Genomic DNA, 21,434 nt, shown 5'->3' on the forward strand with positions numbered 1-21,434 from the left:
CCAAAACTGCCTACCCCAAATTCAACGAATACGGACGAATAGACAGACAGATGGACCTGGCAAACGTAAGCGAAGCCGCGAGACTTTACAGAGCTGTTCTCTAGGTAACCTGACGAACTTGAAAACGAGATCCATCATCCCCGTCGATCTGAACGCGATAATCTATGGAAACGCGCAGCTGCTGGCGCAGTACAGCCAGAGGATGGGCAACGACACGAAGGCGGCGTACTACCGTAAGATCGCCGACGATTGGAAGAAGGCGGTGACGGCCGTGCTGTGGCACGACGAAGTCGGCGCCTGGCTCGACTACGACATGCTGAACGACATCAAGAGGGACTACTTCTATCCGACGAACATTCTGCCGCTCTGGACCAACTGCTTCGATCTCAGGAAACGGGAGGAGTACGTGGCGAAGGTGCTCAAGTATTTGGAGAAGAACCAGATCATGCTGAACCTGGGCGGTATACCGACCACGCTCGAACACTCTGGTGAACAGTGGGACTACCCGAACGCCTGGCCGCCGCTCCAATACTTCGTCGTCATGTCGTTGGACAACACCGGGGACCCATGGGCGCAGAGGCTCGCCTACGAGATCAGCGAGAGATGGGTCCGTAGCAATTACAAGGCGTTCAACGAGACGCACAGCATGTTCGAGAAGGTAACTATCACCCGGCGCGGATCAAATTTTCGATTCAACCCTGTGGACTTCCATGGATCGTGCGAGACCATAGAAGACCATAAAAGACTAAAGGGCCAGACGAATTTCTCCAAGAGAATGTCATTCAGCAACGACGCGTGGACGCCTCGAACTCCGAGTATTCTAGCCTATTTTTCCAAAATACGAGTTTATTTATTTGTTTATTTATTTATTCACTTACTTACTTATTTATTGACTTATTTATACGGATAAAAACCTATTAATATACACTATCGAAAGTCATCTATTCAGATCTAATATAAAGCAAAGCCTGCAAAGGAAAGATAAAAATGTAGCAGAGCCACAAAATTGCACTCGAGCATTCCACGATATCTACCTATAAGTTTGAGGCGGGCACGTTCCATGCGACTGAGATTTTGGGGAAATTCGACGGGCAAACAAACGAACGGTTTCGGTTTCGGTCGACAGTACGACGCGACGGTGTCGGGCGGCCACGGAGGTGGAGGCGAATACGAGGTTCAGCTGGGCTTCGGCTGGTCGAACGGGGTCGTGATGGACTTGCTGGACAAGTACGGCGACCGGATGACCGCCGAGGACCGTTTCGTGCAGACGGAGGTGATGGAGAACGCGGCGTCGCAACCGGCTGTGGTAGTCTCGACGGCCGGTCAGGTGATGACCGGCCTCCTAGCGCTGATAATATCGTTGGCTGCAGGATTCATAGGGTGAGGTGAGTACCCCGGTATCCGAGACTCCTTCGACGGAGGAGACCCCTATTACTCGTACGAGTATTCGATTCCATTGAAAAGGAATCGTTCCACGTTCTACCCGATGCTTCCGAGCATCGCGGTGGTTACGACACGAAATAATCCGGACTCTTCCTCGCATTTCTGTTTCAGATATCCTTCTTCTGGTCGTATACGTCTCTAGGGAAATACCTTCGCGAAAGCAAATCGTTTTATCGGTAGAGAGAATCGCGTTGTCGGCGCGATCTTGTAGCCATATTGCTTTCGCTTAGCTCAACGACCGGTCGTAAAAGCCCACGGAGAAAACGGAGGACCAAACGAAAGCAAGTGCTGGCACTGGCGACTCGTGATTTACTCTTTGTTTGTTAGCTAGTTTTATTCGGCGGGCCGGAGCAGATCTTTATTTCTCATCCTCCGTTCCGCCGACCTCGCTCTCCGGAGCTTACGACCGCCGTGCCACGGAGTCCGGACGACGGAACGGAAGAGTTCTTTGATTTGCCGGTCGTTGACTGTTACCGGAAACAAGGTCGGAGACCAGCTCCGTTGGCCGTCGAGAGAGCTCGTTTCCGACCGTCCACGGTTCCGCGAGAACCGTCGGAACGTTTTTTCCAGTAGATTGTTAGGGGATGGAGAGACGCGTTCCAGTTTTCCCTCGAATGTCCGAGGATCGTCCATGGTGTGCCGCGCGTCTACGGACGTCCACGGCTGGTGGTTACATGTGTCTCTGATAGTCGACTCTATTAGTTTGGTCGCGTCTCTCGCGAGCGTTGCATTCTTGCGATTTAATACTATTACTTAACCATTCCATTGACGCGTGATCCGCCGCGAAAGGGGGTATTTCTGTGATTTTTGAGGGACCTCATCGCTGGTCGAGCAACACGTTCCTACGATACCGATTCGATGTGGACGGAGGCCGGCGACCAAAAGCCTTAGATTCTCGTTCGTATCTCGAACGATCGAGTGCGATCGTTTGGCCATAATCGTTGTTAGTATTACTAGAGTATAGTCGAACGTGACGAAGCAGTGGAAGGGGGTGAGTAACGAACAGAGACGAATGGTTATTTTGACTGGCATTGTTTTGGAGGGGAGAGAGATCGATTCATAGAGAGAGAGAGAGAGCGAGCGAGAGAGAGAAAGAGAGAAGGAGGCATGATCATAACGTTGCCCGCTCGTTCGACAGCGCAAATCATCGGACCAACCTCGCTGTACCCGCGTTCTAACGATCCGTAGACCAATTAAAGATACTTATTATTCCAACTCATTGCAATCTATTAATGTTCGTCATAAATGCATAACATCTAATTATTAGTCCTTCTTAATCAATAACCGACGCGATCTTATAACGAAACGAAAAGATAATGGTTTATGGTTGGATGCTGCGCTGTCGAGCGGGCGACAGCGTTTAAGAAAGCATTCGAGACGAGCAGCGAACTTATCTAGTCAGATCTAAACACTGTAACGTGTTTACATCGCGTTTAAAAGAGCGGTGTACAGAGACCTGAGAACCGCCAAAGTTGCTGCTCCTCGATCGTCGATATTTCGACCGCCACGACAGGATCGGACAGTTCGTTTTTCACGGTCGCGTGTTCGCATATATCGACGGAACAGATTCGATTGAAAACGCTATAGGATCGAGAGATCAAACGATTTTGATTTCTCGATTTCTCGTCGGAGAGATTGCTGGAATTTTATGGGGTTTCGATCGGAGCTGACGCGGCACCCAAACGCGTCAGTTCTCCATCGAGCGGGCGTATAGCTTTCTCTGAGGAAAACGGCTGTACGAGGAAAGTCGTGGAATAGGTCCGACGTAGAGAGAAATTGCGGAAATGATAATTGTTGCGTCGTCGTCAGGTACAATTCCTTGTCCCCGTATCCTCTTGTTAGAGTAAGTCTCTGCTCGCCCTCCGACTTCGATTCCTTGTTGCGTATTTATCAAAGTGTACATATAGAGAGCCGTCGTTTTAGGACCGCACAGGTGACTAAGTGACCGATCGTAGATCCTTCGATTCGTTAGCACGCCGGTCGGTTAATCCTTTCCCGGGACGGAAAGATCGATGCCAGGACTCGATCGTGTCCTTTCACCGACGCACGCTTCCCTCCGTTCGTTCGCCCGTCTGTGTGCTGACTTTGAAATAAAGTGAATAAACCAGAAACATCTACCCGACCCGATCCTCGATCGTTCAGTATCGTTTCGCGACCCGCGCATGTTTAACCTAGGTCTCTCGCACGATCCTTCTTCCAGCGACGAATCCTTAGTCCGCGTTACGCCCTTGCGTGCAAAGCGTCCTCGGGGTACGAGCAGTCGCGTAGGGCCTGGACTCTGCGAGGCTTTCTGACGTAGGAGGTCATTTTCAGTGGATTCGTAAACGGTACCGCTTGCACAGAACCGAGCACAGGCATTAACTGTATGTTGAATGTGTTGGCAGGAATTTCCAGGCCTCGCAAGACAATGCACATTGTTTCAGGGAAGTATGATTACTAGACTGCGGATCTTTATGCAAAATAAATATTTTTACATCGATTGCGAGAAATGATGCCAAAGATACATACAATTTTTCCTTTAATAATCTCGACGAGTCGAAGATACCGTATTTATAGTCTTTGATTAGATTTATTTAAAATTATTTCCAATCTTTTTTTTTTTCATAAATCCATAGAATCCGCAGTCTAATAATAACCAAATGTCCGCCATTTTGTTCCTAGCCTCGTCGCTCCTCGAACTTGCCCAAATAGTCGATCCTTTCATTCTCCCTCGAGCCTCGAATAGGTCGCGACAATCCATGGATCTCTTATGCCGGCGCTGGACAGAAACCGGAAACGGGACAAACTTTGAGGAGCCGCGCGCCGGCAGCGATCAAACGGAATGTCCTATCGATCGTTCGTATAGCGTGGATCATCGGAGAGACCTCTTGAAAACAGTGATCTCTCGGTCGCGTGAGAACAAGCGATCCCGTCGGCCTCGTTTCACGCGACATTCGACACGCAACTTCTATGTTTCCTCGGTTCCTCAGATTCCACGACGAATTGATTCGCAGTGGCTGCTCGTGCGAGTGAAAGACGATCGGGACACGATCACAGCCATACGAACGGTAGATCAAGGTGGCAAAGCTGGTGGCGCCATCGAATGCGTTATGTCGCGCGGTAGATTCTTGTAAATTATTGTAGATTCTTGTAGATTCGTAAGTGGGTTTAGAAGACTTCCAGGACTCGCAAATTATAATAATAAAAATCATTCCATAGTCTCTTCCAATTACAGTGCAAGCCATTTTTTATTCGAATCAAAGGGACGCGCGAATCTGTCGGAGTGTTCTTCAATTTATTTTGAGAAACGAGAGACCGCAGACCTAACTGCACCACGCGGCAACGCAAGTTTTATGAATGGCGCCGCCGCGACTGCCACCTTATTATATTGTTGCTTTGCTGTACACTACCAGCCGAAAACTTCCAATCGCTGTGTAAACGACTCACTGGACTGCGTGTAATTGTTTCTTCGGAATCGCTGATCGAGGGCCAATGATTTTTTCAATCGAATAAAGCGATGTTGTGATCGGTATTTTCGAATGTGTCACAGGAAGGCCATTGTGTCGGGATTCGGCGAGGGGATCGAAACTTTTGACGGACAGTGTACGAACACGCGACAGTCGAACAGACGAATAGGCGACCAGGCGAAGAGGCGAATAGGCGAACATGCGAGCTGGTCCACGCGAATGGGCGTGACAGGAACACGTCGTTCAACCGTTTGACGCAAAATCCCGCGACGGCTTATCTCAAGGATGCGCTCGTTCCTCGGCGTGATTACGCGTGAGATTGGCGTGTACTGCGTCGCGGCTGATCTTCTTTTCCCGCGGCCGTGATTCCCGAGGAGTGCACTTTCGTGCCGTGCAGCAAACGGGCGCGAACGACGCGTTACGTCGCTGCTCGAGCCGCGAGGAGACACGATCGACGATCGCTCCCTTCTCAATTCGATCGTCGAACGAGAAATTTCCTTGGTTTTCGAACAATGTTGTCTCCCCCGCGATTAGACATCATCCTTGCGATCTCTTCTCCGACAAAGTCACCTAGCCATTAGTCATTTATTAGGAAAGAACAATTGTTATCATTATTATTTATTATTATTTATTATTATTAATTTCTCTTTGCGTTGCTTTATATGTTCTTTACATGTACGCTCCCCTCCGAAAGAATTAGGACACTTGCAGAAAATGAAATAAATTTCTATGAAACTGCGACAGTATATATATATTTATTTTTTTTATTATAATAAAAATAACATTAATTTTGTATAAAGAAATTAAGTTTTCTTTCCGGCGATATATCCACCGCGGTTTCTCAATGACTTCATAATTAGTTCGTCTATTATTTCTGACGCATGTGCAATATGTCAGAACAATGAAAAATAATACAATGCCATACAACTTAATACTAAACATAAAACATTGTCTAAACTCAATGAAAAATTACAATATATACTAATCCAATAGGTGTCCTAATAATTTTGAAGGGGAGTATACAAATTACATATACATATTTATGTATAGAAAGTACATATACATTATACATTACGTGCAACGAAGGACATTCTAGTTCTGTATAACAAATTAGTATGTATCTTTATAAAACATTATTCTGCAGTCGGTGTTTGCCGCGGCGAGCCAAAGAAAAGAAAAATTGTATGTTGTACGTCGACGGTTAGCCTCGAGGTAAATGTTGCGTTTTGAAATCGGCGTTTTAGAAAAACAGCGAAAACAACGTTATGGCGAACGAGAATAGTATGATAGGGAACGTAGGTGTAACCACTTTTTTGTTGCGCAGCGTAGGTAATCGCCTAATGGGCTTCAAGCTTGTGCGGCTTGATTAACGAAGCAATCGAACGATCGACTCATGCGCATTAGATGGGGGTTCCACGGCGAAACATTCGTTGATCTGTTACAATGGAAAACCATTTTAGCGATACTGAAGGCGCGTAAATTTTCGAACTGTTTCCAATCTCTTAATGGGTGCCATTTGATTTCCTCCGAAAGCAACTGGCCCTGATCGCACCGCTGCCTATTTTAACCCTTTGCGGTCCAGTGGCGACTCTAAGGCGCCGCTAGAAATGATAATGCTACGTTTCGAAATAATTTTTATCAAATTTACTTATATTTTGAAAATTGTTCGGAACTGTTAGCTGTTGCACGAGTCACAAAATTCAATTCTACAATGTATAAAATGCTCTAGATTATATAAAATGGAAACACTGTAAGTCTGAACAAATATTTTTGATTTCCAGTTCGAATGGCTTCGGCTGTAAAGGGTTAACGCGTCGATTATCACAAATTGTAGAATGTCGGAAACTTTTCGAAGATTTGCGTGTTTTCCATAATTCATGGCTGACGTCCTAAACAATCGATCTAACTATTGTTTTTCCAATTTACAGAATGGTGGTTTACAAGAGGCGGCAGTATTACGTCCCAGGTCCGTCGACGATGCCGAACAAGAGAAAAGTGATATCGCCTAATAGTGATCTCTACCGAAAGAGGATCGCCTACACCGAGCTGAGGGACATGAACAACGATTGACGATGCTTGTTACCTAGAGGATCGATTCGTTGACCGACTGAACAATAAAGCACAACCGGGAGAAAAATGCTAGGGCAATGAGAACACACCGCGGGGAGAGGGTGAGAAGAAGTTGGATCGAGGGGTAATCGAGATCGAGTACGGACAAGAGACGTAGAAGGTGACAAACAGGTGACTGTGTTCCTCTCGATATTCATGCGACCGAAGGTTATGTGGCTTCTAAACGGAGTATGTACTCCCTTCGATTCGCCGATCCTCGTCGTGAACACTTGAAGGAAGTCGAGGATCTGTCCTATGGTTTCGAGAAGACTACGGGGAAGACCGCTACTCAACAATGGTCGTCCGAAAAATTCTAGAACATAGTTAATTGATTTCTTTCATTTCGATCGAAAACTTGACGCACAAAATTTTAACAGATTTAAGACTTTATTGGTGGGTGTCCATTAGTAGAGGAACCTCTTACCCATTGATCGATGATGGGCTCCGTCTTACCTCGTAGCAAGATGCTTGACATTTAGATCATTCTTCTCGAAACCACGGAGTGGACTGTGCGACGTTGAAACGCGCCCAAAGTTCCTACGCATCCTTACGCGTCGCGGACGCATCGATTTCATCCTTGAGAAGAACATCCGTCGTTGACATGGCGTGGCACGAGATTCCTTTCGGCGGTCTTTGCCCGTGCGCGTCACTTTTGCTCTGAAACAGTCTCGTACTCAAAGAATATGATTATCTCGTGCACGCGCGCGTCCCAATTCCGCAAAGGAATAGAAAGGATCGAATCGATGCTCGGCCGCAGACGCTGTGACTGACACGAAATTCGCGGCTGCGAGGCGAACATAATCACCGGACAATAAGCTGAAAAGAATAGGGATATAGTCGGTGGTTCAAGGGGCGAATCAAAGTCGCGATCAACAAAACGCTGCAATTTGCGAGCGTTTGTTAGATGAGTTTAGATAATTCAAAACACTGTTCGACGCGTATTCGAACTTCTAACCTCGCATAAGCGTTTCCGATGAAATCTCGTGAACCGAGAACTCGACAAATCTTGTCGGAAACGCCTACTCGATGATTAACGAAGACGGGTTTAAATTCGCCGTACAGTGTGATCGAGTCACAACGCTATAGAACAAATTAACGATGAGAACGTTGTATTTTTGCTGATATTTTTGTAAGGGAATCCGTTCCACCTACACGCTTTATCGTCCTTGACGACAGCAATCCACAGCATGAGTCGCTACCATTTTATCATTTTTAATTTGCTTCCTCTTTTTTCATGTTCCTCCGCGTTAGTCATATTCGGTATCTCTTTCGAACGTTGGGAAATCGATTTTATGTGCAGAATTTATGTATAGAAATATTGGATCAATTCTAGCAATTTTAGGGTTTGGCGTATATTTTTAGGGTACAGGAATGTTTAGAGGAATTTTCTGCATCCATATCACGCTACAAATATTTATTTATTATTGCGAATATAGAGAAAATTGAATATTTGTTACAGCTGCGAATGGTTACTGCAAGAAAAGAATAAGTGTGCAGAGAAAACAGCATATAAATCTTGTTAGTTCAGTGGCAAGACGTTGAAACATTAATTACCGTAAAATTAAGGTGTAAAAGAAGAAACCAAAAGCACAGAATTGTTCAGAACAATTTGCTGCTTCGATATCATAGCAACAAGTAGATGACAAAACTGTAAATTATAATTAATTTTATCTTGAAGTTCAATCAACTATCATGTTAATTAACTGTGTTTTTTGGAGTTGTCATCTACTGTTTTCATACTATAACGGTGCAACAGATTCTTCTGAACAGTTCTGGACCCGTGGTTTACTTTTTGGCTGCCTAATTTTATCATAATTAATGTTTATATACTACCGTACATTGTGCACACGTGCGAGATTGTGGCGCCTCTTGCGGAGAAGAAGTAAAGCTTTCCGGTGTCCGTACAGCGCCACTCAGTGGCAAATCTTTGAAACTCTTGACCAATACTAATGGTCAGTAATGTTGGCCAATAGCTTCAGCGTTCTGCCGCTACGCTAGTTGGCGCTGTACGCACACCAATCGAAGCTTCGAGATTTTGCCGCTACATGTAATGGCGCTGTTTTTTTACATTTTAAGCAACAGATGATTCATGACGTAATTTATATTTCATACCATATCTTATAGCAAAATCGGCAAAAATCGCCTGTTCGTTTTATTTCCATCTATGTATAAATAAAACTGCTTTCACGTGATATAGATTTCTGCATCCTCGAATGTTCTTGTAGCCGCTCAATTATCACATTATCGTCAAAGTGATAACAAAGAAGGAAATAGAAATGTAGCCCAACGATCTGGCATATTCGATTATTTGACAATGTTTCGGTTTCGAGTGTGCCGGATAATTGGATTTATACTGTACTTAACGCTTCGATGATCGTCGATCAGACTCGATCATAGCCGATCATCCGAATCCTTTGCACGATGCATTGTCGTCTCGAACTGTTCTACAGATTATCGGTGTACTATCGATACTCTCTTTATATGTCATAGCAAGTGCCATTTCAGCGACAAACTGTAAAACTTATACGCGCCCTCGCTCGCGGAAACTTCTCTTCGCAGAAGACGCCATTTTCTTACCTTCTCCGGGATTCATCGTGAATACTGTATCAAAAGAATCGTGTCGTGTTTTGGAAACAGCATCGGCGGGATACGGGTCGTAGCTAGTATTAAACGATTTTGCCAGAAGTTCAGGACAAAAGAGAGGTTCCTTCGAGGACGATCGTGTTCCACGTGCTGACCTAATCATCGCGGACTTGTCGGTAAAGGCAACGGCACGGTAGACCCGCCGAAACGCTTACGAGTAGTATTTCGTCGAACGATATTATTTTATAGGCGAACAGAAAAGATTCGCTCGGTGCTAATCCTCATTATTAAATTCTAGTTTGCTGCGAACCACGCTCTCGCGGAACATCGATACTACAGTTTCCTCCCGTAACGTCACGCGTCTCAAAAGATATATGCGGGATGTTCGCAAGCAATGGCCTGGCTCCCTTCAAATCGAGAGTAACGAAAATACAACAATGCGAATCGATAACATAGTCGAAGACGCCGACGGAAACACTGTATGTCTGAGCAGGATACTTTCGGCATGTTATAGAGTGGTTTATCCTCCCTCTTAGAAACGATTGCATATTTTTTTAGGGAAGGGGAGGTAGAACGTGTAAATGAAATAGCGGAATGTCTGCATGTTGTGATATGAGCGTATGTATGCATAGTAAGCAAGTATTGCGTGAATTGATGCGAATTGATGCGAATGACACACGAGTTGAATTATCTCCTTTTGCCTCCGGTCGATTTAATTGTTCGCAGAATGCTTGAACTCGTTCGAAGGGAAACTGTTTTTCGCGTCGTGCATTTACCGTTCTCCGACGACAATGTTTTCACGTAACGACGTCCGTGTGCGGACTATTTAACTCCCCCCCTAACCCCTACTTATTTATTTATATCATGAATCATCATTAGAAATATCGCCGCGGGGTGTATCATCGTAGCGTTAATCATGGAGCAAAGGTAAATAGAAAGAAAATAGAAAAATAAAAGAAAAGAGAAATGGCCAGGTTGCTTGTTCGCGCGAGAACGTATGTAAATTTCGATTTCCTCATGGACAATGAGATTCATTGAAACCGTAAAACGATCGATGCTGTCTACGCGTTGTTATTCACGAAATAAACTGATTGAAATACGACGCTACGGAAAAAAACTGCAGTAAGAAAGAGATGATATCCTTTTTAGTCTTCTCAACGAGTTTTTACGCGTTTAAAGTCAGGACAACACGATCGTGTCGTGGACGACACGTGATATACAATCACACACACACACACACACATTATACGTGGGCGCCTGCATGCACACACTATCGATGTATGATTCTTTGATTATTGTGATACTTGGTAATAAGTAGGTACGTACGTGCCGTTGTATATTAACGTTATTTTATTTTTCATCTCCACTCCTGATCCTTCGTGTCGCGAACACAACTCGGACGATCGCCGCCGACGGTCGAGTTCAGTGCCGCGAAACATTCAGTTTCGAACGTTTCTAGCAAGTCCTCGTTGCAAGTGAATCGATTTATAAATTTTTAGATAGCAATGTAGACCGATGAGTGAATCGTAGATAGACGACACCAATTATGTATAAATACATCGTTGTATTTATGTATATACATATACATAGCACGCGCGCGCGCGCAGGCACGCGGGATACGTAAATAAATGAAATGTGCTGAACGAAGGTATGATGTGAAGACGTGTCATTCGGAAATTTTTTAGAAAATACAGAGTCCGTCTCTTTTTCTATGTAATTATATATATATACCTATAACTGTACATTTTAACGAAGAGTGCTCTCATTTGGTGAAATAACTGGGACCATAACTGTTATAATCAAAATGAAACGAGCCGTGGCACAACAATTACCATTTCGATTTACATGTTTTTAATTATAAATAATAGTTATATGCGACCGAAATTTTTGTTTCGTTTGTACATAATCATTGTCAGTACGGGAGATTTGTTTGAATTAGTCTCTATTCCGATTAATTCTAACAGTTAGCATATTATTTATTTCGGTTCCTTATAACAGTTATCGGAGACGGAAGTTCTATTTTAATCAGTCATAATAGTTGTAGATAAGAGAAATTGTATTTTAATCACATATTATACAGGGTGTTTCATAAATTGCTTGTTCGATATTTCATCGAAAAATCTACACGTCGAACGAGCAAGATGTGCATGTGAACATAATATGTGCGAAACATGCGTTGTACGAGGCATATCTTTTATTTTGCGTTTTTGTAAGTTCATTGCCAATTTAAAAAGATTTATTTTGTGTTAATAAAGTTCAGTATTATAAAGAAAAGAGTGTATTTATTGTAAATTGTTTTAATCCTACTGTACTAACAAAATTATAGCACAGCAGCGTATTTCGTTAACATAACGTTGTTTTATTTCGTTACTTGAAACAACGAAACACCACTTTGGTATTAAAAAATACAATTTCTTTTATTCATAAGTTCTGTGAATAATGGAATTAAATTACCCTCGTCGAAAACATAATTTCTCCGTACTGACAACTGTTACGAATAACTGAAATAAACTTTCCTTGCCGCATATTCTTACAAATAATTAAAATAGAATACCCGTCATCAATAACTGTTATTGGCCATTGTTGGCATAGCCTCGACTTGGATAATATACACGTTTTTGTTACCGAATGCTTTCACAAAAACTTTTCAAATATCTGTAATTTTTAGTCTCTGAAATAAACGATGAAGGAGACCCGATGGGAGCAACGCAAGAAGAAACTATAAGAAACAGAAGACGACGCTCTCTGATTGAATGATTATTTATATTTGTTTACAATATCATGTAACAACAAGGAAAAATACTGAATTAAACGGGGATACCTTATTTGGTGTATCACACATGGGCACGAGCTGATCAACGTTCTCGCGATAGATCTTCTGTTTATTGGCAATACAATTTAATACTTGTCATTGGTAAGTAGTTGCTCGATCATTCTAGTTCGCCGCGCGATCGATAACTATTCGAAAGTGTATTTTGTTGGTCGGCGAACACTTTTCACGCGAACAGGTTTTATCGCGAATTCTATACAATTTTTCGCAATGTTGCTGCACGGTCTCCCGGAACGAAAAGCTGCGCTGCGCCGATATCCCCGAAGGATGGATCTACTGCTGCACAAGGTATAAACGAACCAAAAATGCCGTTGTCGATTCCACAACGGCACACGTCGATCCCTTTTCGTCCGCGATCGAAACAATTGCGTGTTACAATTTTTCACCGAACTTTTGCGAAACGGTGTGTGCCCTTGCAAAATCAACGCTGAAGGATTAAAATTATCACTCGCATCGCTCGATAAACCATTGGGAAAGAATCTCGTTGAACCAATAAAAGTTTCTTGGCGCATCGATTTCTCAAGTGATTTCGAATCACTTTAAAACGCATCTGACTTTCGTATTTTCGCACGGACATCGAAGAAATATCTTCGCTATACAAAATGTACAATGAACAAACGTTACGTAAAGTTATTGTGTTAATCCCTGTTTTCATACATACATCGTACATATGTTATATCTTTCTGATATTCGTCAATTTCTATGTAAACGTCGGCAGCGTTTGAAAATTTACAAAGGTCACGCGGCTCATTTAAATCTAAACTGTGACGTCAAAGTATTAAAGAGGAAAATTGAGAACTGTAAGAGCATAAGAGATTATACTTGTACTGTTTCGACGCGGAGAATCGCGCCAATGTCAATATTATCGAAATACAAGATCTAGAAAAATATATATATATGTACTTATGTGTGCGCATTGTGCGTTCAACTTGCGATCGTAGGGAAACGCAACAAAACCACGTAACTTTGTAGTTTGAAACACTAAACGGTGTTGGAAAATTTCTGGTCAGTTATTGTCTCAAGTAGTTCCAAATAATGACCGATTCGTCAAAAATAAGCCGGAAGTTATTAAAATATCGTTTCTAACGCGCAACATAAACCGACGTCCGATTCGTCACGTGGACACGTATGCAGCTATTGTTGATGTTTCGATCGAATCCCGAGTTCGACAGACAACACACCGCAAAGTGTTCTTTTCCTTTATTAATGTCGCCCGATCGTAGTATTTTTTTTCATGCGGACGCAACGAACGCTAGTTTTAACAACCGGAACCCTCCGGTTACGATATTCCTCGAGTAGTGAAACGTTCTCAGGCTCGAAGATTTGTGCTTCCCCGTTCAATGTTTTCCGTGACGCACGTTCTCGTCTTTATACACGGAGCAAAAACGAAAAGATATCACAAATTAATTCGAAAGTCACAGAAACGATATTCGTTACAGAAAGAAGAAAAGTCTTACAAGAGAGCGATCAGCGCGTTGTTGCTCTCATAATCATTAAGCGTAACCGCGAGTTACATTACACCACTCGACATACACTACAAAGGCATCGAATCCATCGTAAATACAAGTTCTCGCGAAAAACTACGGACACGCGGACGAGACACGAGAATATGGTTCTTTCTGTCAATGGTTTCTGTTTTCGCGAGTGATATTAGGATACTGAACACGCGACGCACGAAATATTACTTATTTCTTAATAAGTATCGATGTAGCACGTACCTTACCAATAGTTCATGCCGTTTCGATTCGAACCCGACGTGTCAGGAGATGACAAAAATCATTAGATTACCGAGTACGTAAGCGTTCAGAGAAACTCAAAACATTTTCAATAGACAGTTTGATAGCCAGAGTTGGATATAATCGAATAACATTTTTAATTCGTTAAATTAAAAGTTACGGATAAGAAAAACGCAAAGCAATCGTAAATTAATAATTGCATAAAATGTTTCACAACTCTGACGAACAACTTTTTTTATTGCTGGCTGGAAGGACGAAATCTGAATTTTTCGAAACGCTCCTTTGCATACTTGGTCGGTAAACGTCTCGCGAATCAACCAAAGCACAAATACACGCTACATCCTCATGAAATCGAGCGCGACATACTTATAAAACTTTAGTAGATATAATACTAAAGGTAAAATCGTTGATGAAAGCTGATGATAATTACATTAGGCGCGTACTCGAATGTAGGCAGGCGTCGATACCTATCGGTGAAAATGAGCAATCGTCTGCGACGAATAAAAACGATTCCGTCGCACTCGTTTGAAATGGCATTAATGATCCGGGTACTAGAGTAAAAAATAAAGGGGAAGACTAACATCGCGTCGCGTCTATTACGAGCACTTTGGTGCAAATACATACGTACGTGTGCATACACGTGTGTACACGTACGTATTTACGTTTTCAATAAAAATGTACAATAATATTAGTGTGTATGAGGGGCCTGTATATACGTATTTCTCTTTTTTTTCTTCTTTCGTTTTCTTCCTCTTGCTTCTTCATTTTTTTTTTCGTAGACAAAGTCACATTGTTTGGGCGTTATAAATATAACCATGTAATAGTCTCACGTAAATCTAAAATAAATATCTATCACAAAGGACTGGTCTATAACAATAAGTGGCTCCAATAAGCGGCTCTCACGGCTTACGACTTTAACCCCGTTTGCTATATCGTACTTGGTTATTCTTGTTCTCGAGATGATAAAACGTATTACAACGAATTCTTATTCTAGGTATTTACAAGCTATTCGTAGCCGTTGCTCTATCAAGCACAATCGACGGTAAAACAATGAACTGCATGAACGACGCGATGCTGAAGCGAAGATTATTAGGGAATGCTTAGGACCTGGACGATCGGACGATCTCCGTTCGCGTAACGAGAAATGCACACATTACGTATAAAAAGAAACCATTGAATTCATTATTTCGTCTTATCATATGCAGCTGGAGAATTATCCTGCTCTACGTGTGTGAAAAAAAGATATGAAAAAAAAACATAGAAACGAGGTGCAACGAACAGTACTTCCATTCCCCTGCCCTTTGTTTAGATGTGCGCATCGCATCGATTCCATCGACGGTGCTTGATAAGCAAACAGTACTTTCAATTTTACTCCGTATGTTGCGCACTCGCGACATTCATTGCAGCAATAAATACGACAATGACACGTGTCCGTCTTCCTTATCACTTGTACTTACCAATATCCGTGCGGTACGCGATTAATGTATCGTAAGTGTGATAATAAATACTATATTATTCTACGATCGGGAAATCGTTCGATTGCAGACGACTCATCTTCTTCCGCATACTCGTGAGATGAATCGTTCGACGCGACTCCTCATGTTTTCCTGATCAGTCACTGCATACGTTCGTAAAAGTCGTCCTTTTTTTTTCACTCGAACGTTTCGAAACAAGTCATATCCGCTTGTACAAAAAACACGATAGAATCGAACCGATTCGCGCACAGTCGCGGATGCAGTTGTTTACACTGCACAGTCGTCGCTCTTGGTATCATGCCGCTCGTGATTCGTGTACCGCAACAACGGAGCGCCGCTGTTTGCCGCTGCCGTTTCTTCTTCATTGTGCACAGAACACGTCACGACCTCCCCTAAAAGTAAAATCACATGAATGATACTCACTGTAGACAGAAATGAATTAGAGTAAAGAAAATGAACCACAGTTGAGACACAAAAATAGACATAACACCCTATAACATTGTACTTTATTCTTCCACAAACTTAAAATCCCAACAGGCATTATATCTAAGAATCCCATTAACACCCATTGTTACCAATAATTCATGCGGTTAGGTAAGGCCTAAACAGAAGATGCACTGGCTCTAATAAGAGTCTTAATTTACAGTACAGTAATTTAGAGTACAAAGTTAAATTTACCAAATAATTAAGACATTGTTAATGGAGAATTAAGGTGCATAGAAGTGCCTGTTGGTAAAAGAAGAGCCATCAATCGCTCAGCACTTATCGTGCAACACTGTAGAGCTCCCTTGTACAGATTTTAAACCGGAATAAAATGTCTAACATATTCATACATACCAGGCAAGCACAATTGTAACTGATCGCTACTAGGATTGGTACTGTCTCCCATACCACTATCTTTGCTGTGCTGCGAGCTCGTCTCTAGGTATAAATGTGTCTGTGTGTCTGGTGCTGCAGCGGCAACTACTTGGGCTGTGGACGGTTGCGCGTTTCCACCTTGCGCAACAGTGTTCAGACGTCGTCTAGTTTGATAGATTATAACTACCCATACAACGGACGTGAAAACAGCGCAACATACTACGGTAATTATTATTAATCCCAGCATGTCGTCTTCGTTCACCGCGGCAGGACTAGAAGTAGGAGCTGAAAAGACAAATGGAATATACCAATAAAGGTAAATTTTATCGTGGTTTCGTTTTAATCGTTCCGACTTACCAGGTTTTACCGTCAAATGAGACGCGCCGACGACGCTACCTAAAGAATTGCTCATTTCGCATTCATAATTCCCAGCATCGCTAGCCATGGTGTTGACAATGATCAGCAATTGATCTTCGGCCGTGAAGAAATGACGTTCGGTAGCCTGCAAAGGGTTTCCGTTCTTGCGCCAAGATAACTTTGGTCTAGGCATGCCACTCGCCATACACTCCAACACGATCGAGCCGCCGACCATTATCTCCTTATTCTCCATCGGCTTCACAAATGACGGGGTTTCTGTATAACAAACAATAAACGGACATCAGTAATACTACCAAATTGTAAACGTAGCGATACGTAAGCAATTAACATTTCGAGAACAAACAGGCATTTACCTAATATAGTGAGCGTGGCATTCGCGACGATAACGCCGGCGAGATTTTGTGCAGTGCAAGAATAAACACCGCTGTCGGCAGTTTTCACGTCAACGATGAATAGCACATCATCGGTTGGCATCATGTGCATCCTTCTCTCTCTTGCAGCTGGAAAATCATTTCCTCCGTCCTTCTGCCAAGCTATTTGCGGCGTCGGTTGCCCTTTCGCGGAACACGCTAGTCGAGCAGTGCTTCCGGCGGTTACGCGAATGTCGTGTGGAATTTTTGAGAAGGATGGGTAAGCTATAAAAAGTGAGTTATGAGTTAACACGAATTTCTCAAGACTATAGCAATCTTATCTACAGACATATGACTCACTTAAAATGCTTAGTTTTGCTTTCGCAGAGTATGTTATCCCGTAAGTATTTGTAACCATGCACTGATATTTTCCAGCGTTTGCGTGTGAAACGTTAGTCAAGTGCAAAATGGAAGACGCCTCCGTGACACCGCTGTTTTCCATGGAGTCTGTGTCCATTTTCAAATTTTCACTGTTCATATTCACGTTGTCATGTTTCCAAGTGAATTGCAGAGATGCGTTCGCCGTGCTAGTCGCGCGACAAACCAAGGAAACATTGCCCCCTTTAATGCCCATCTGACTCTTCGGTTCCTCGATTATTCTCGGTTTAGTATACTCATCTGTTCCGATAGGAATGATCATGTAATTAATAACTTGCAATCGCAAAACCATCTAAGACTAACTACTGCTACCAAACTAAAATTCTGCTTTAACTACCAACTTCGTTTAGATACAAGCATACTAACCACAGGTAAAATTCTTGTGATGAAGTTGCGTTAATGCCATATCCTGCAACCAATCAGGATATCCACAGAACACTTCTGTTTCGGTATACCTATGATCTTGTAACCACATGCTTAACCACTGTAAACCGCAATCACAGACCAGGGCTCCTGTATACAATAAGAGGTAAGAGCGATTGTCTTTGAATTTTCTTTTTTCGATTACGAAACTGACTACGATACATACTCGAGTTCATCCTGAGTTTGCTTAAACTGGTCATCGTCGCAAAAGCATTTTCCTGAATGCTTGTTACATCATTCCCAGTTAAATCTAATTCGGTTACCCTGCTCAAGCCAGTAAACGCTTTCTTATTAATCGACTTTATTCCGTTATGGGCTAATCCTAGTTTCCACAATTGACCCAATGAACCAAAAGCACTGTTGGTATCTTCTACCATGTAGGATATTTTGTTGAAGTTGAGTTCCCTTTAACAGATATAATTATTATTATAAACTGGCATATTTGTGCAGCTATAAACTATCTCTGAAGATGCTTACAGTATTTGTAAGTTTGGTGTTGCAGTGAAGGTGCCATCTGAGATTCCTGTAATTTGATTGTGGTCCATTTTGAGCTTCTCCAGCTTTTCTAGAAACTCGAAGGTGCCCTGTTCAATGGAAGCTATTTCATTGTGTGATAAATCCCTGCAAATAGGTTTAAAATTGTATCTTCTACTGATCTTGTTACAATTAATAGAAGAGAATAAATTGTTACTAACAATTCTACGATTTCCTTGCTCATTTCCCAAGCTTGTGATTCGATCGTTTTTATTCGATTGTGTGAGAGTGTTAACTTTTGCAGACTTTCTAACCCAAACATGCTACCTTTCCTGAGAGTAATTAGCAAATTGAAATCAAGTTGCAGAATCGTTAAAGTTTTCAGTGGCCAGAATGCACCAGGTTGCAGAGTCTCAATTTTGTTTCTCTTCAAACGTAATTCTTTCAAATTATATAAATTTTTAAAACTGAGTCCTTGAATAGTTTGTAGTTCGTTTCGATTTAGTTCTCTGTAAGAAACATGATATGTTTTATCTGTACATTCATGAACACGTATGGGCTTTTCGTTTAATCAAGATAATACAAGTTATATCTTACAGTATACGCAATGCTTTTAAATTTGTAAACAGATCTTTTAATTGTGTCAAGTGATTTTTATTCAAACGTAGTTCTTCCAAAGAAGTCAAGTTATCCAGGCTTCCGTTTTCTATCACTTTCATTTGATTCATATTTAAATTTCTATAAAGAAAAATTAAGTTAAAAAGTATATGTGCTGAACCTATAGAATACATAGAAAAGAGATAATTATGAAATGTACATACAAATGCGTAAGAGAGTTTGGAGTAAGAAAAGATCCATGCTTAATGATACTAATATTATTCGCACTAATGTCCAAACTCTGAAGATGAGGTAAACTCAGTAGTGCTGTCCCATTTATATCACTAATCGAGTTATGAGCTCTGAAAACAAGTTGTTTTTTGTTACAGAAGAAGTTAATCATAATAAAATTGTATCAATAAACGGAGTGATTTCCTTACAAGGCAAGATGTGTCAATGTTTTCATAAAATATAAATCTGGCACTCTTGTTAATTGATTTTTATTTATTTTGAGTCCCTGTAGTTGCGTATTCTCAGACAATACGATTGTAAAATTATTCCCAAATTTATTTCCACTAAGGTCTCTGTAAAAACAATTATCGAATAATTTATCATTTAAAAAGACTAGAATTTAACATTTAAAAACACTAGAATTTAACCATTAATACATACAATTCTTTGAGCCTAGATAATTGCAATAATGCATCAGCTTCCAAATTTGCAATGTTATTCTCCTTCAGTTCTCTGAAAATGTAAAAAATATTATATATTGTCAAACCTTAATAAGCAGTTTGAATTTTTTTTTTACTTTTCTATTAAAGTTATTGTACTGTCATTACCCTGTAATGTATTTTTTATTATCTATTTTTTTAATTTATGTTACTAATTTTTATTTATTATAATTATTAATAATTTATATATTAGCGATTTATGTTCCCAACTAATGTAAAAAAATATTCTGTGATGTTTTATGTATTTTACTAGGTAAAATTACTATCATCTGTCATATATAAGTTGGTAAGAAACACTAAAGGTAATGTTCTCCTCATCTAGATCTTGTTCTCCTTGACTCTAAGCTTTATAAAGCAACAATAGTCTGTCCCTGTGCATATTCCCTTATATGGTCAAGAACTCCTGCTAATGTATATGTAAGTACAAGACTACCATTATCCTTTAACCATGTAAGGAATGAAAGTAAAGCTTCCTACACGTACCTATGGTCAAATGTTCTAGAGTTACACAGTAAATGCAAGAGAAATAAAGAATGTAAAGTACACAAATAAACGAGTTCGCAAATCAACCATAAATTTGTATTGGTATACATATGTTTATACAAGATGCTACCTCTAAAATATATTCATGCGACACGAAATTCTTAAAAAAACCATTGTTAACAACATTGTCAAAAATTTATCAGTTCCCCAATAAATGACCAAAAAAAACAAAACAAAACGTAAAGAATGACGCTCGTTTCGTGCTCGACAGAACGAATTATGTTATCTTGTGTATATTAACATAATGTTTCTGTTACAAATTCCCGTATACTATCTTATCTACGTTAGATCATGTTACAGTGAATATGCGTAGCATTCAACTTTAAACTTCAACGGTTTTTCGCACGTACGTGATCAACAAAAAAGTATACAAACGATCGTAAAATCTTTATGGAATTTTAACTAGCCACGTAAACCTATTTCGATAAGTTTGATTGCCCGTGAAGGACATCGTAACACCCTTCGCGGTTCTTGATGAAATAATGAGCGACTATTTACTCACAAGATCTCTGTCCATGGTGGTAGACCGCTGGGTGCTCCGATCAATTGTAAGTTACCACAGTCGACCACATTTCCCAAACAGCCACACTCCACAGGACACTGATTATCCTTGCCACTGTACGGGATCGGGTCGGCACATGCAGGATTGAACGGGATCACACATAATATCGACAGCAAAACGGTGGTCCATTCGCGCATCCACACGAGTCGACGTATGAGGAAAGCTTGTTCTGAGCGCGACATCGTACGCGCCCTCGTAACGTTCCGTTTTTAATACTTATTTCGTGATCAGAGGCCGTGTATCGGCGACGATTTTCGCCATAGCGGTACCGTAGGATGAGCACAGCTTTCCTCGCGAAACCATCACCGTTCGAACAAAACTGCCCACGCTTCTTATCGATTCAAAACAAACTCTCTCGACTCTCAAAAACGCTCCGGCCCACACACCATGATGACGCCTACAGACCGATTCGACACTGTCGGACTAATGATTGCGCGAGACACGAGCGCGAGACCATT

General features: G+C 41.6%; 2 protein-coding genes across 11 annotated transcripts in view; one reads left to right on the forward strand and one right to left on the reverse strand.

Annotated features, from left to right (window-relative positions):
• LOC144475973 (trehalase) overlaps positions 1-12,210 on the forward strand; it is a 43,915-nt gene extending 31,705 nt beyond the window's left edge. For 7 of the 9 annotated variants that reach the window (XM_078192450.1, XM_078192452.1, XM_078192453.1 and 4 more), the window contains 3 exons: positions 105-658; positions 1,127-1,380; positions 6,818-12,210. In XM_078192450.1, the coding sequence (XP_078048576.1) occupies positions 105-658; positions 1,127-1,380; positions 6,818-6,959 (950 nt within the window). In that variant the 3' untranslated portion in view covers positions 6,960-12,210. Of the gene's footprint in view, positions 1-104; positions 659-1,126; positions 1,386-1,554; positions 5,636-6,817 lie in introns of those variants that run through there. The other 2 variants (XM_078192455.1, XM_078192458.1) reach the window with 1 other exon arrangement.
• Positions 12,211-12,323: 113 nt separating this feature from the next.
• On the reverse strand, positions 12,324-21,432 carry LOC144475971 (uncharacterized). Of its 2 annotated transcripts, none has more exons than XM_078192444.1 (14): positions 20,917-21,432; positions 19,813-19,884; positions 19,581-19,724; positions 19,365-19,502; positions 19,141-19,281; positions 18,765-19,052; positions 18,547-18,690; positions 18,236-18,474; positions 18,013-18,159; positions 17,569-17,886; positions 17,212-17,493; positions 16,838-17,113; positions 16,514-16,765; positions 12,324-16,014 (listed from the first exon to the last, which is right to left on the reverse strand). In XM_078192444.1, exons 1-14 carry the CDS (start codon positions 21,156-21,158, stop codon positions 15,890-15,892), a joined length of 2,808 nt encoding a protein of 935 aa, XP_078048570.1. In that variant the 5' UTR covers positions 21,159-21,432; the 3' UTR covers positions 12,324-15,889. The 2 variants fall into 2 exon arrangements, with proteins under 2 accessions (XP_078048570.1, XP_078048569.1); XM_078192443.1 differs by having other exon boundaries at positions 16,460-16,765.
• Between the last annotated feature and the right edge of the window lie 2 nt (positions 21,433-21,434).

The sequence above is a fragment of the Augochlora pura genome, chromosome 10 (assembly GCF_028453695.1).
Source record: "Augochlora pura isolate Apur16 chromosome 10, APUR_v2.2.1, whole genome shotgun sequence".
Taxonomy (NCBI): Eukaryota; Metazoa; Arthropoda; class Insecta; order Hymenoptera; family Halictidae; genus Augochlora; species Augochlora pura.